Source organism: Strongylocentrotus purpuratus, unplaced genomic scaffold (genome assembly GCF_000002235.5).
Source record: "Strongylocentrotus purpuratus isolate Spur 01 unplaced genomic scaffold, Spur_5.0 spur5_scaffold_17, whole genome shotgun sequence".
Classification (NCBI taxonomy): domain Eukaryota; kingdom Metazoa; phylum Echinodermata; class Echinoidea; order Camarodonta; family Strongylocentrotidae; genus Strongylocentrotus; species Strongylocentrotus purpuratus.
The window spans coordinates 9,403,882-9,420,194 of record NW_022145602.1 but is presented as its reverse complement, the minus strand read 5'-3'; the positions used below and the strand labels follow the sequence as shown (position 1 = coordinate 9,420,194).

The following is a 16,313-nucleotide window of genomic DNA, read 5'->3' as shown; positions in this document are numbered from 1 at the left end:
AGTAAAATGGCCGAGATCATGGGAGGGGGCCTTAGAAGCTCCCCCCCCCCCCCCTCCCCACCCCCAAGGCTATGCAGTTTTGAAATAGCTCAGGCTAGATAGGGTTAAAGGTTACTTACAGTTTTGAATTGCTATCAAAGGTTACTTACTTGAGCAAAGCATGAGGAGGAACCAACGATGAAGATGACATCTTTGATAAGCTCCGACACTCTCACTCTGAAGTCACCAAAATCATCACTTTCATCCGGTATTCCTTCCTGCATGGTGATAAGACAATATCAACAGTAAATGCTATAATATAATATCAACAATATCAACAGTAAATTAATGAGTCTTTGTAAGAATGCAAGTGTCCACTACGACAAGTAAACGTAACCCCCCCCCCCCCCCCATCCTTTCATCCGGTATTCCTTCCTGTGTGGTGATAAGACAATATCAACAGTAAATGAACGAGTCTTTCTGACAGTGCATTAATTTACAATTGCCACTCTCAACCCTGGATTTAAGTGTATCAAGTGGGCCCCTGGTTGGATTCATTTATTCATTGGAGTTATCCACTTTCAAAATCAGAACTCAACTGAAGACATACCTATTTCAGATTGCTTACAATTAGTCACTGCTTTTTTGTCTTTTCCTGTTAGAATCATGAACAGGCATTTTTGGTAGTTTTTCAATATCGTCAGCGCCTTTACTTAGGCAACTAGATATTGGCGCTTTATAAATTCCTGGATTAGATTGGATTGGATTCCTTGAATGGACTGGCCGGTAAGGTTGCCAAACCTAAAGCTAGGGTATGAATGTATTCCTTTGGAAGCATATAAAGATATTATAAACTCATGGAAGTAAATGAATGAGTCCTTCTTAGAATGCAAGTATCCACCATGGCAAGTAACTCCACTATAATAATAATAATGATAATATGTCTTGTTTACCCAGGGTAGCCTCATCAGTATTCATACTGTTCTCCCTGAGGGCTCTGCAATCATATTATTACCCCGGTCATCGGATTCAGGCTTACCCGCACACAATGTATGCACATTTCCACTCCCAGGGGAGCATTCCAGCCAGGCGTCATTTTTACAAGCGCACACTTGCTAATCTAAGCACATTAGCTTACGCATCCTACCGGGTACCCATTTAACTCCCTGATTCAATTCACAATGACAGTGATCAGATAGTGGAGCCACAGTAGGCCTTAGTCATCACGATTTTCCTTCAAACCTGGGCAAGTTGCTGAAAACCGGTTGATTCCTGATGCCCTTATAAATATCTACATGTGGTTCAACTGTACTTATTATGTTTTGCATTGAATTTTGGCATACCTTAGATTTCGCTTGAGCAGGTCAGAAAGATGGATAAACTTTCACCTTTTTTTTTACAACAGGTGAAATTTTATGACACAGTTCATTTTTCAGTAAAAGCTATTATTATTCTTTTATTTGAGACTATCTATTGTTTTATTTTTTCTGAGTGTTTTCCTTCTCAAACATGTAGGTTATATGCCGTATTGCGATCATGATCATATATTTATGATAACAATCACAAACAGGAACATGTGACCCTACAATGTAAGAGATGATTATGTACTGTATGACTTTGTATGTTGATTTAGTCGTTCTCTTGGATCGTTATGTATGTGGATTTAGTTGTTTAATTAGACGATTTCCCTAACCCCAACCTTCCTACCTTTTGAATATTCAAAGAGCAGGATATGTGGCCCTACAATGTTAGAGAAGATAATTTACTTTTATATATGTGGATTCAGTTGTTCAATTAGATGGTTTTCCCTACCCAACCTTCCTACCTTTAGAAAAGTCATCTAACTTAATTTCTTTTCATTTCATTTACTGTTTTTCATTTTGTGATTCTCAGGGGCGGATCTAGCTTTTTGCTAAGGGGGGGGTTTGACCAAAATAATGACGATGCGGAGCATCGTCCACGAGCCGCAAAGCGGCGAGCCGATTTTTTGGGGGGTTTTATTTGAACCCCATAAGTGATGTTTTCCTGGCATCTATTAACACAATGGAGACCATAAAAAGCAGTGCATGATAACGTCTTTTTAAATCAAGTAACAGTTGAATACACAGTTATATCCAGAGTTATCATGTGTTTGGTTAAGTTACCAGATGAGTTGAATATCTTCTCACAATATTTGCACTTGAAAGGGTTTCTCTCCAGCGTGCGTTCTCTTTTCTTTCTTTTTTTCTTCTTTTTTGTCCCTTTTTTTTTTTTTGGCCGCCCAAGGGGGGGGGGGGGGGTTTAAACCCCCTAAACCCCCCCCCCCCCCCCCCCCCCCCCCCCCCCCCCCCCCCCGTAGATCCGCGCCTGATTCTGGGTGAGTCTATAAATTTACATCTATGTCTCTAGTTGCTGTTTTTTTCATATAATGTCATATTATTTAATATCCCTTTAATATATTTAATGTTTTGCCTCATTTCATTGTTATTTTTGGCTGACATTGTCATCCTGTATAAATATTTTTAAATAACATAATAAATAAACAACTTACGTGTTCTGTGTCTATTTGGCAATGCACGCTCAGTGAATGGATAAGCCTTTCAATGTAGGGTCGGTATAAGTCTGTGAGTTCCCTGCTGTCCCTCTTGTAGATGATTTCCGACAGTCGGTACCAGAAGTTGAAAGTGATCTCCGCCACCTCGCTCTGCGGATGGCCGACACAGGTCAGCACGGCATCCAGCGTTCTTAGATCCCCAAATGCCTGAAACAAAATAGAAGAATGCATGTGTATTAAAGCCTATCTGTACTAGTTTGGCCAGGAGGGATTAGACCACCCAGCGTGGTCACTGACAGGTGGTTATCTCTTCAAATCAGCTCTCAATTAACATAAGAAAAAGAAGATCATGGGTGACCAATGGGCACCAATTTTGCATTGTTTTCTATGCTCATGCATACCTGCCAACCTTTCACAGCAAACATTAGGAATTGCTCAGGGCAAATTTAAGAATACAGTCTATTTTGAATACTTTTCACACAGAATGTTTCAGAAAAAGAGAAGAAACTAGGGTTCAAAACAATAGCTTGAAAGCCAAAAAATAGAAATGGTTTTCAACTATGTTTATTGTAAGCTCAATTAACAAAGTGTCAACATTGCTTTTATGTTAAAAAGTGCTGGAACCTTTATATTTATCATGTTAATGTCAAATCTATTTTTGTATTTTCTTTTCAAAACTGGTGTTATAATCACATTTCTAAGCATTTGAAATATAAAACAACTGAATATCAATTGTTAGGAAGGAAGGAATTTATTCCTTGAAATGCTAGAGCGCTATAATGGCAGCACAGCTAAAAAGCCGGAGTAATAATATCCAAGTTTGGAAGCGCTTAGAGACTTATTGTGATTTGCGCTATATAAAAGCTGAATATTATTATTTTATTATTATTGTTTAAAAATTAACTGGTTTAAAGCAGTATAAGCAATACAATCTTCATATAAAGTGGCAACACATCCACAGAAGGATATATTCCAAGTATGTTTTCTCATAAATATCGGGAAATTTTGTTCATTTTAAACATTATCAACATTTGTGTACTCTCACTTATGAAAGAATAATTTTAAGGAATGTTGAACAGGTAGCACTGAAAGGGCAAGATCTGTTTTTTGCCAATTTGAAGACAAAATAGTGATTTATCTTAAAAGTAATAAGAAGAACCTGTGTTCTGTTTCATAAAACTTCTTATCAATGACAAGTTACATAATAAGCTACTGAAATTGAGGCATTTGATTGGATGATAACAATTTTTTCATAGAAATCAAGCATTTGTTATTGATATCAAGTTTTATCAAATGGGTTCAAGAATGTAGCCAATGAGAATCATCAAAATGGATCATGTGTGCGTGCATTAACTTTTACCATATGCCCAAGGGAAGTGCATTTTGGTGATAACAACCGTGCAAAAACGGTGCAAAAACGGTGCAATAAAAGGCATAATGCACGCTGCATGTACTTCAATGGATGTTTATGAGAAGTTGCACCATGCAATGCACAGCTTGTTTACAAGGCCACTGCTGCCGCGATCGTCTGAGACATCTTATGGCCTTACTAAGTAAGATTGTTGACCCATTTTATAAAACAAATAACACACAGGTTTTTGTTCATGACGTTATGGCAATGTAGTGCTATTTGGGTATTCACAATGGCACAAAATACATTCGCTACGCCACATGAATTTTATTGCACCATAGTGAATACCCTCATGTGCTGCATCGACCATAACGCACTCACACCTGTGTATTATTTGTATATTATGAAACATGGCCCTGGGCTTTTTACCTGGTTTGGCGTCTCCACCATCATTTCCATGAAAGCTTCTGCTAGCTCAGTGAATATCCGACAATAATTGATACATCTGCAGATCAAACACAAAAAGAAAAATGTACATATACTATTGGACCAAATACAAAGAAGTACATACAGTAAGCATTCATCCACCATCAGTTCATTTACCAAGAATTCACATGCAAATTTTACCCCATTATGGGCAAGATTTGTAAAGTTTATTTGACTTCGACCCTGGGCATGCCAAACACTAAAGAGTACCGAAGCTGTGACATCATACAAATCTATTTTTAGAATTCAAAAAAGAGCATTAAAAATAATGTCTGAATGTCAAAAAACCAATGGAATATGTTAAGTATTGGCTGAGATATGACCATCTGAATAAATAGATGTCCTATTGGAACTCAGTGTTATATTGCTCTCACTTGTAATGTTGTGAACCAGAGCAATATAACTAAAAGTTAGTCTATACCTGCCTGTAACATTAAAACCAAGGGCAACCCTAAACATAACCCTGTAATAATTTACCAAATAAAGCCCTAGCAAATGTCAGATCACCACTAAGTTGTTTGGTAATATTTTGCCACATCTATAAGTGAAGGTTGCAACTTGAGTTTGTTGTTGAGTGCTGTGTTTTTAAATTGTTTTTAAGAAGCGAACTCAAAATTATCTTCATCAAGAAATAGCTGATCTTCAATTTGGCCCAAAATGATGATTTTCCATTGAAAAGTCAATTACACCTTTCTGGAATAAATTCATTGAATCAATGGTCAATAGGGAGGGAGGGGGGGGGGGGGTGAATCAATAGTTATGAAATTTTGCCAATTTAAAGATTCTAACCCATGTCTTACATGTACCTATAAAATTAATTCTGTGCCTGAAATTTTGACCATGATTTCAACTTAAATAAATAGGCACAAGATGGGTGAAAATACATAGATTTGATCTTTCTGCTCTTGCTAAACAAAACTATTTCTTTTGACTACTGGTACACCAACTGCTTTCAGTCTTCTCCGAATGACTTCGTATGAGGATCAATGTCTTACCAAAGGCACCAGCGCACCGACTTGGTTTCGAACCCGGGACCTCCTGGCTAAGAGACCACTGCTCTACCACTGCGTCATCACGCCTGCCTCAAAAATTATAATTGTCTTTGCCTTTTAGGTAGAATTCCGTAGCAGCGAACATAGTGGAATTACTACGCTAAAGTGAGCAGACGATATTTCTAATTCAATTCGCAGATGTTAATACTGATCAGTGCCAAAAACTGAAAATCATAATTTCAGGAGGATAAGGATGGTGATCGTAAGGGCGGGAGTTGGGATGTATCTTTGGGAGCCATCCGATGAAATTGGGCGGGTTGGCATCTCTGTAATGTCCTAAAATATAGACTACCTACTTGTCAACATCTTCCTCTGCAACGGCCATTGTGTATGCCTCTGGAAGGAGATTAATGCCTTGATAGAGAACCTTGGCTAGCGGCAGATGCTCCTCTACGTCCTCCATACTGTAGAGGGCAGCACACAGGCAGTCGCTCGTAGCCTCGTGGAGCATGGACGGCGTGTCCGACTTTTTCTGAAAAAATTATAAAATTATTGCAATATATTTAGTCATCATTTAAAGCCCGTCTGTACTAGTTTGGCCAGGAGCGATTAGACAACTCTGCATAGTCACTGACAGGTGGTTATCTCCTCAACTCAGCTCTCAATTAACGTAAGAAAAATAGGATTATGGGGTACCAACGGGCACCACTTAGGCATTGTTTTCTATATAGAGGGAGCAAGGAGCTACAAGGAATGCAGTGGGGCTTTAAATTCTTTAGCAGAACACTTAACCCTTACTGTACTGGGGGGGGGGGCCTGGGAGGCCCCCCCCCTCGACATTTTCGGAGATCGCGCCGCAACCGCTTGGAATTTTGAATTGTCGTTTCATGACTTTTTTCCCTCAAGTCTTGCGCACATTTTGATACCATTTTCGTAAAAATTGGATATACCTGTAAGGTGTTACATAACAATTAGTAACAAAAAAGTGCTATAATTGCATATATTCATGTACAAGCAGAAATGTGAAGATATGAATTGATATCAAATTGCTTTTATATGTTTCTCAGAGTAACTTGATGTATTCCAGAACAAAAGAATACCTTAGATATAAAACAATAGATATAATAAGAAATAAAAAAACAATAAAATACATAAGAAAATAGATAATTGAAAATCGCATCAAATTTGCGTAAATTATCATTATTAATTACATCAAATAACTATTTTGTGTTAGAAAAGAAGTTTCATATGAATAATGAGTTTCAACATTCAAAAAGTGGAGTCTGAAAATTTTTGTAATGATTCTAGTTCCCTAAATATAGTTCCCGATTGGATATTCATGAATGCGTAATTTGCGTATTCATAATTTATGCAAATTAACCCAAGCATTTTCAAATATCATTAAAATAATGAAACCTCATGAATTTGAGATGAAGGAAACATTTATTCAATACATTTTCAAGATTCTTCACAAGTCTACGGACAAATACAGGTGTATGTAGAGTTTTCTGTAAAATGCATAAAATTAGCATTTTGCATAATTAATTAGGCTATAACGAAAAAACTAATTATACCATCTTGTTCCTTACGGAAATATCTACAAATATGCAAATTTTCGTGTTCATCGGACATTCGGCGGCCGAGATCATAGGGGGGGGCCTCCCAGGCCCCCCCCCCAGTCAGAGGGTGCTCAAAATAGCCCAGTACAGTAAGGGTTAAAGGGGCCAGATGAAAAGATGTTTTCATCGTTAGGTAGGCCATGTAAGTTCTAGTACGGGGATGTTTCTATCAATGAATTATCATTCCTCATAACGTTTAGGAGTCTGGCCTTTCTACATTAAATTGTAAAGTAAGGACAAATTCAACTACAGAACAATTAGCTGAAGTGCCTTACTTCCTGTATAATGTGTTTAATCCCAACACAATAGCCCATTGTGGTGAGATGTATGCCTTACCAGCTATCTGAAGCTCAGAAACAAATTGAAAGTGTGTACAAAATTCCAACATTAGATTAAAGGCATTGTTTAACAATGTTAAATCTGAGATGCACGGCCCTACATGTTATCACTGTCTGTGATATGGTGTCATATTGAAGCCCTGATCATGAAGTGCCTCAAAAAAGTAAAAAATCTTTTAGTGACCGATTTTATCATACTCATTTTTCCCGATAGACTGTAGTGTTATAAAAACCGTTAGGAAAACGAATTGTGAAATTTTGATTTCCAATCATAAATATCTTGATAATCAGACAGGCGATCGGCTTGTAAAAGTCATGAGGTTCCTGACTGACCTAAATGTTTATACTTATCATTGCAGCATGAGCTAAATCGAGGATTTTGTTCCAGAATCTGAGACAAAGTTACTTAATCCATGTAAGTTCTAAATGAGACATAATCTAAAGTCATGTAATTAGTTACCGGTACTTTCACTCCAAGCAAAATAAATAACAAGATAGTTAGCTCATTCTCAAAATTAAAAATAAATAAATAAAATACTTTCGCGTTTGTCCTACCAGAAGCTCGAAGAGGAGTACTATAATCTTGCTCTGTGACATCTCCTCGCTTGGACACACCCGGATGTAGAACCAGCTCGCCAGGCACTTGAAGATCTTCCCAAGTAACCTCTGGTCGTTCAGGTAGTTCTCTGAGCAAGCGGTCTGTCATGTAAGAAGATACAAAAGAGTTTAATAGGAAAAGCATGGTACAGTGACACCTGTCTATAAAGACCACCCACAAGGAAGACAAGAAAAGTGGTCTTTAAAGGCAGGTGGTCTTTGTGCACAGGTTCCTTTAGTATATGTTTCAATGAGATACCATTTTTAAGGGGATCAAAAAATGTGTGGTGTTTCTATACATGTGGTTGTTAATTCAGCAGGTTTGACTGTATTTGGTCGTTTGGCATTCCATACATCACCAAGGATTTCAGAGTTAAAGTATGAAAATGATTGACATCAAATATTCCTTTTACATTTACATTTTGTCTGGTTGGAGCCACAAGGACCACCAGTTCATGTTCCGCCGCAGCACTAATGTCCTTTGGCAAGACATTGATCTACATTTGCCACTCTCCACCCAGATGTGAAATGGGTACCCGGTAGAATGCAAAAGCTAATGTGCTTAGAATAGCAAGTGTGCACTTGTGAAAAATGACGCCTGGCTGGAATGTTCCCCAGGGAGAAGGGAATGTGCAAACATTGTGTGCGGGTAAGTCTGAATCTGGTGACTGGGGTAATAATATATATCTGTAAAGCGCTTTGAGAGGGCCTGCGGTCCTGAAAAGCGCTATTTAAGAACGAGCTATTATCAAACCGGAAAAGATCTTCCATGAAATCTTACCAGCAGGTTAATGACGGTGGGGGCAGCCTCGCCCAGCTCTACCCTGAACTCTTCTCTCCTGTTGAGACCCAGCCTGAGGGAGTGACTGTCCACTTCTTCTGGTAGGACCGTCAGAAGCTCGATGAGTAAGGGCATGTGTGTTGCATTGGAGCTGTAAAACCTGCAGAGATGTAGAAATATAGAGATGGATTAGCGTACAAGTTCTTGAAGCTTAAAGGTATAGACCAGTTTTGGAAACGCCCCCCCCCCCTCTCAAAAAATGAAATGGAAGCTCTTATTGCCAATCATGTGAAAGAATATATTTTGACTAATACGTGATGATACAAATTTCGCCGGGAAACCGCCTACTAATTGATATATTTGGTAAATTATCGATTCGGTGCACTTCAACATTGAACATTTGGGCATATATTTCTGTTTTTTTTTGCAAATTTAGGTTGAAGTATTGCCATCTAAACCTCTGAAGGGATATTGAATGGATATTTTACACCCAAAACCCTTGAACCGCAATTTTAACACTACCGGTCTATATCTTTAAACCTTGATATGGTTATCCCTTTCACCAGTTCTTGGAAGCTATCCGATATGGTGAGATGATGTGAGATGATGTGCATCAGTGTGAGGTGTAAATCTGGGTGTAAATTGGAACGGTATCAGATATATGCTAGAGTGCTACATCGTTGACTGTGTGGCTGTTACCAGGGTAATAAAGTTAGAGTGCCAGGAGCATCACAACCACATCACCAGAAGCCACAATTACAATTATTTTAAACCTTGGGATTAACTTTAGAATACCCAAATACATGAATGTCCAATGCCTATGTTAGAGTTAGGGTTAGGATTAAGGCAAGGATTAGGGTTAGGGTCAGCTAAAAAACTTAAGTCTTTAGATTTAGCTTCATTGGTATAGCGTTGGTTTAACCTACATACAAGTTATCAGCTTTGGTGGTGGTGGAGTATTATAAGGCTGCTCCGAAAATTGCAAAACTAGATCGCTTGTGATGAACATTTCTGGTCTTACACCTACCACCATTGGCTACCAACATCCTCTAAGAGGACCTAAAGCCGTCGGTCATCTGGTTGCTTTAATACAAGCATTTATGCTTTCTAAGCAGTCAGGTACCTCAGGCGGTAGAGCAGTGGTCTCGTAATGCGGTGACCCGGTTTTCGAAACCAAGGCGATGTGCCCTCTAGGTAAGGCATTATTCCTCATTACCAGGTCCCTCGGAGAGGACCTAAAGCCGTCGGCTGTCTGGTTGCTAACTTACAAGCATTTATGCTTTCTTAGTTTCTTAGCAGTCACGTAAAATAACCACCACCACCGATATTCAAGATATAATAACCAACCACCACCACTAAACATAATTTTTCACTTTTCTTAACGGATAACCGATTTTCTTATAAAACTGAAGATATGGCGTATATATCAATACTGAATGAACGCCATTAAACTATAACCAACAACAACTAAACATCATAATACGTACCTGTGAATGAGAAACGAGGCCGAGTTCTTCCACTGCGTCATCTGCAGGGCCAGGTCAGCCAGGGCGAGACAGAGCTGCGTGGTGATCACATGGAACTTTGGATCGCTCATCGTCTGCATGTGATTGATCAGGGAGTCCCTCAGCATCTCGTGGGATTGCCCAGGGAGCTCGTGAAAAGAATATTGGATCTGGAGTGGAGATGCAACAATTTAGGAAATTTTAGATTTATTTTGGGAAAGAAACGGTGTGGAATCAATCAGAAAAGGTTGATCATCTAGCATATAAGTATTGGTGTGAACTGCAAGGTTCTGGAATCATCAAGATTATAAGAAAATTGGATCTGGAGTGGAGATGAAATGATTTTGCAAATTTTTGTTTTGTTTATTTATGATGATAAAAGGGTTTTATACTTGTTAACTCCATAATCAAATATTAATTTTCTCTCTGGTTGTGTATGCTTGATCAAGGAAAAAGACCTCCCGGTCATATGTGCAGGGATGCCAGTCAGTTTTACCTACTGGGCCTGAAAGAAGCCAGAACACGTTAAAGCCCCAGATATGCTGTACAATATAAAGCCTGAAAAAGCCTGTAATGGAAAGTTGTCAGGGCCTGAAATCAAGCAAAAGCCTGAAGACTGGCATCTCTGTAGGTGATTTCGTTTTGGTAAGCCAGTGTATGTTATTGTTTCTTTAAATGGTTTTAGGCTTTTTTGTTTTTGTTATCCTACAGTTCTACTACATGACTATATGGGATGTCCAAGAAGTTACATGTATGACAACTTTCGAGAAACAGACTCCCTGTTGTGTTCACATTTGTGACAAATCATTAAATATCAAAGGTGATCAAAAGTGCTCCATATAATCTTACAGTGTGAACAGTGTCTTAGAACTTACTTAAGTTCTACTTCATGTTTCTATGGGATGTCCAAGAAGTTAGACTTACATGTAGGACAATTATAGAGAAACAGACCACCCTGTTGTGTTCACAATCGTGACAATTCATTACCGGTAAATATCAAAAGTGATCACAAGTGCTGAATATTATCTTACAGTGTGAACAGTGTCTTAGAACTTACCTTGGTTCTCATTGTCTGTGCAGCAAAGTAACAAGTTTCTACATCCCTCTTCATCTGGAGTAACTGGTCTGAAATCTCCCAAGAAAACAACTGAAAATACAGAAGAAAAGTATAATTGCTCCTTGAAATCAATCAATGCAGAATAAAAGTGTACTGACATACCTGGCTGAAACTGTGAAAGAAAAGATTGAAATGAATCGTCAAAGCCTGCAGCCTCATCCACACCCTAGCCCTATCGCTAAATTGGGAAAGAAGAAAAATAGTCGTCTTTTAATTTATACGATAGTCAACTCACTTAGTATTTAAGAACATGAAATTTCAGAGGTTTCAAGTACGTTAGCCTCTCTGCCTCTCTCCCTCTCCCTCTCCCCTTTCAAAGCCAAAATTGTGCACTATTGCCAGTAATTTTTAAGAATATCCTGTAATAAAAACAGCAGGGTCGCATATTTTAATAGAGAAAAAAATACACAGGGGCTCGGGGCGAATTAGCCCCCGAAATGACCAAAGGAGCCCCCAAAATTCTTAAAGAGCCCCCAAATTTTGCATAGAGTTCAATGCAAAACAAATTAAAGAGTGTTTTTCATGCAAGCAAGCTTGAAAAGTAGCCCACCAAAATTGTTAAAGTGATTTTTTCTCTGTATTTGAAGATACAGAAGATCTACTCATTTGATAAATTTACATCATTGGATATTTAAACAAGTTGTCTACCGGTAAATATCGACAACACTACATTTTCTCCCTCTTACTCTCAGTCATATTGACAGTAAAGTGTGAGCCAAATACTGAGTGGCCCATTCTGACCGGAAGTTTATGTGACTGCAAAATCCAGGAAAATTTGCTAATAAAAACTAGAGCGCCACTTACGTTGGCTTTATGTGGTAGGGAGGATTGCAGCATCACAAACCGATAGCTGAAGTTTCATTCAAATTATTAAAGGGATATTTTAACAATGTTAAATCTGAGATACACGGCCCTACATGTACGTGTTAGCAATGTCTGTGATATGGTGTAATATTGAAGCCCTAAAAAAATTGCGCTTCAAAATGATCAAGAAATGCCTCAAAAAAGTAAAAATCTTTGAGTGACCGGTTTTACCATACTCTTTTTTCCCAATAGACTGTAGTGTTATGAAAACCGTTTGGCAAACAGCTTTCAAAAGTTGTAATTCCAATCATAAATATCTTGATAATCAGACAGGTGATCGGCTTGTAAAAGTCATGGGGTTCCTGACTGACCTAAAGGTTTATAATTATCATTGCAAATTGAGTTAAATCTAGAATTTTGTTTCAGAATCTGAGACAAAGTTACTGGATTTAAAAGTTGTTATCTTTCTTACTTACTTACTTTACTTTACAAGGGGACACAGGCTCAAAATAAGGAAGCCCCGCTGCAAATCTAAGATGAGGCAGATGTCATTTTCAGTGCGGAGCATTAATAATTGGAATAACCTTCCTGAAATTGCCATAAATGCCTCATCAATCAATAAATTCAAGTCAGAACTTGAAAATCATTGGAAGCACCATCCGCTGAAATACCACCCATACCAACGCGAATCCAATGCAGTAAAGAGGGGCACATAAGCTGAAGCTTCAAGCCTGGACACCAAAGTAAACCAAAGTAAGTAAGGATCGTCCGCATTTTCGCAGACATTTCATATTTCCGATTCGCGTGTTGGCGTGTTGTGAAAATCAGATTCGTCAATAATTTTTGTGATGCATTTTAGTTTTACATGCATGGACTTTGTACAGAGACTTTCACGTTATGAGCGATAAATCCTCGGGAAGACGGACAACCCATAAAGTAGATGGTGAACTTGGGCCACCAGTGGGGTATTTTCTTACGTGGAATCTCCGTTTTTTCGCATCGCCAGAGCATAGTTCAGGAACCCGAAACCCACAGAAATAGGCGCAGATGAAAAAAAATGTTAGGGCCTACCAACCATGCCGCAAATGCGAACGATCCTTATTTTTCAAGACACAAATTGTCTACATTGACGAGGATATCCTCGAACTTTTATATGTGGATGATCATGAGTCTCATTCTCACTTCTCACTGTGCTTCTTCTCATGACCAGCGGCGCAGCGCTTCTGTTTTTTTAAATTTTTATCTCATATTTAAAATAGGCAGTGAGGAAATATCATGTAAATCTTAATCTAGACCTGTAAAAATAATCTGACTTGATACTTGCTCATTCTGTCATTGACATTGCACGACAGTCACAGTCAATCTTCATTCATGTTCTTTCAATCAATCAATCATGCATCAACTGTCACTCAATGAAATGAGAAATTACCGATCTCTGAAATTCTTGCAACCACATCGAAGCTCTCTCTTTTTCTGCAGCATCAGGATTGTGGTATAATGCATGAATGGCTGCGGCCACTGTGTCAACTGGCGGTGCAGAATCCATATTTTGTAATGTTTATTTCATTGGTAATTGGGGGAAAAAAGTAAGTTCGCTGCTAATTTCTATCGTCTCAGATCACACACAGCTTAGCCGACTACTTTTTTAGCTTCAGCCTTCTCATGCATATATGCACACTACTGCACTGCAGTGTATACAGATTGAATAGCGACCTGCGAAGAGTTCGGATATCTTTGATGCATACGTTATGCACGTACGTACAGGTACAGTCCTTCCACTCTCGGAAACCAGAGTTTCGTATAGATATTACCGTAGCCCAAAATGCTAGCATACCTATACAACTCGTCCAAGACAAAATATGCCGATATTAATTCGGTATAGACTCGTTTGGTTTGTCGATGGTGGATATTTATGACAATCGAAATACATTTGAAGGAGAATACAAATTTTAATTGAAATCATTTCTTTATATAACATATCTATTGTCCCGAAAAATAAAACGGACAAAAATATATAATAGGCCTACAATACATTAATCCACATGTAGACTATTAAATACTAGTTTCCACATTTCCAAGACCCTAAGGATTGTTCAAGTTGACGTGGATTTATAGGCCAAATAAAAAAAGTTGAGTCACGTAGGGCTGCAGACAGGGGCGTACGCAGGGGGGTGTTTTGGGGGTTCAAACCCCCTCCCCCTTTGGTATTTTAATGTATGTAAACCCCCCTAAAAAAACCTAAAACCCCCCCCTTTGGCTTTTTTTTTTTTTATTTTTATTTAAAAAAAAAAAAAAAAAAAAAAAAAAATTATACCCACGGCTAACCTAAATAAGGTGACCTTACCCCCCCCCCCCATACGTAAAAAAATGTCAAATTTTGAAATTTTGAGACAAAAAAAAAAAAAAAAAGTGTCCGCTTACCCCCCCCCCCCCACTGAGCGACTTTTCTGCCGGCTGAGTCGTTGCGATTTTTTTTGGCCTCCAAAAAAAAAAAAAAAAAGTGTCCGCTTACCCCCCCCCCCACTGAGCGACTTTTCGGCCGGCGCGATTTTCAAATTTTCGGGAGCAAAATATTTTAAAACCCCCCCCCCTTGAAAAAAATGTCAAATTTTGAAATTTTGAGACCAAAAAAAAAAAAAAAAGTGTCCGCTTACCCCCCCCCCCCCCCCCCCCCCCCCCACTGAGCGACTTTTCTGCCGGCTGAGTCGTTGCGATTTTTTTTGGCCTCCAAAAAAAAAAAAAAAAAAGTGTCCGCTTACCCCCCCCCCCCCCCCCCCCCCCCCCCCACTGAGCGACTTTTCGGCCGGCGCGATTTTCAAATTTTCGGGAGCAAAATATTTTAAAACCCCCCCCTTGAAAAAATCCTGCGTACGCCCCTGGCTGCAGAGAACATCACGAATTTATGTTGGGGCAAAGAAATAGTGTGCGGATTCATGTAGAAATAAACTTTCTCGAATGTATAGATTTTATGTAATTTCTATTGTATTTTGATGACTAAATAACATTTTTCTTGGCTCGTATCTCTTGTTCGAAATTTCAGAAACAGGATGCTAACGAACGAATCTAACTGTGGCCGATTTGTACAAGTTCTGCATGAAAAGAAAAGTGTCGCGCGCACAAATACATGCGTAGGTAGTATTATTTTCCGTTCATCCCAGAATAAGGATAAAGGATAAACTCCTCGCTTTATTTATTCATCATGTGGCGACGTTCCTCTTGAACCCCCCCCCCCCCCCAAAAAAAAAAATAATAATAAAAATAAATAAATAAATAAATAAAATAAAAATATTCAAACCGGCTATTATTCTTTTTTCATGAATTCAAATTCAAATTTAAAAGGGGTGAATATGGGGCTCTTTTTGGGGTTAAATTAGGGTAAAAATTAGTGTCAAAATAAAAGGGGCACTTAATCGGAGGTGAAAATGGGAAAGGGCACGTGTTCAAAAAAAAATAGGGGCATTAATTCAAAGTAAAAGGGGCACTTCTTTACTAATTAAAAGGGGCACTGTTCCTATATGCAAAAGGGGGCACTTTGGGGGTACTTGAAAAGTGGGTGGGGGACAATTGTGCCCCCTTCCCCCGGGAGCGCAGCCTCTGATCGAGGTGAATGAGCTAGATTGCTCGAATAAATTATTGGAAATCATCGGGTGAGCTCCTTCCCTCCCTTCCCTGACTCGCATACGTCTATGATTGCATCAAAGCACGCAGTGGAGTTATGTCTTCAACCGGGGCGCAATTTTAACGGGTGATCTCTTTGTAGCAAATTTAGCAATTTATATAGGTACAGAAATTAAGCTATATATGAATGTGTGAATTCTTTCAAATGCCGAACCTTCCCAAATTTATATTTTGCATGACATGTACTATAGAAAGCATAAAAAGTAAAGCAGCAAGAATACCAATTTTATAACATTTTCTCCTAAATAAGCTGTAATTTATATTTGTTTTTAAAAAAAAGTTTAATAAATCCAAAATGTGTATTTTTTATTTATTAGATGGGATATAAATGCATGTTATCAAATTATTCTCGAATTCCCATTCGTCTTCTGCCCTATAGTTTCGTGAACAAGTAGACCCCGGCCTCGTGTACATGTAAAACCAGCGAGATTTGGGCGACGGTCGCTGTTTTGAGGGGGACAAATTCGACTGACCCACCCAATGCAACATTTTTGTTAGGCCTTTACGTGCCGAAAGTTTGTTGACCTTACTTT

The 16,313-nt window shown here is 38.6% G+C and overlaps 1 protein-coding gene across 2 annotated transcripts in view; it reads right to left on the bottom strand.

The window, feature by feature from the left end:
• Window positions 1-13,911, bottom strand: part of LOC105439777 (transportin-3) — a 63,330-nt gene extending 49,419 nt beyond the window's left edge. For both annotated transcript variants that reach the window (XM_030988648.1, XM_030988649.1), the window contains exons 1-9: window positions 13,532-13,911; window positions 11,239-11,328; window positions 10,164-10,351; window positions 8,677-8,836; window positions 7,854-7,997; window positions 5,698-5,873; window positions 4,293-4,368; window positions 2,510-2,719; window positions 150-257 (exon numbers count right to left, since the gene is read on the bottom strand). In XM_030988648.1, coding sequence (XP_030844508.1) covers window positions 150-257; window positions 2,510-2,719; window positions 4,293-4,368; window positions 5,698-5,873; window positions 7,854-7,997; window positions 8,677-8,836; window positions 10,164-10,351; window positions 11,239-11,328; window positions 13,532-13,648 — 1,269 coding nt within the window. In that variant the 5' untranslated portion in view covers window positions 13,649-13,911. The remainder of the gene's footprint in view (window positions 1-149; window positions 258-2,509; window positions 2,720-4,292; window positions 4,369-5,697; window positions 5,874-7,853; window positions 7,998-8,676; window positions 8,837-10,163; window positions 10,352-11,238; window positions 11,329-13,531) is intronic.
• Between the last annotated feature and the right edge of the window lie 2,402 nt (window positions 13,912-16,313).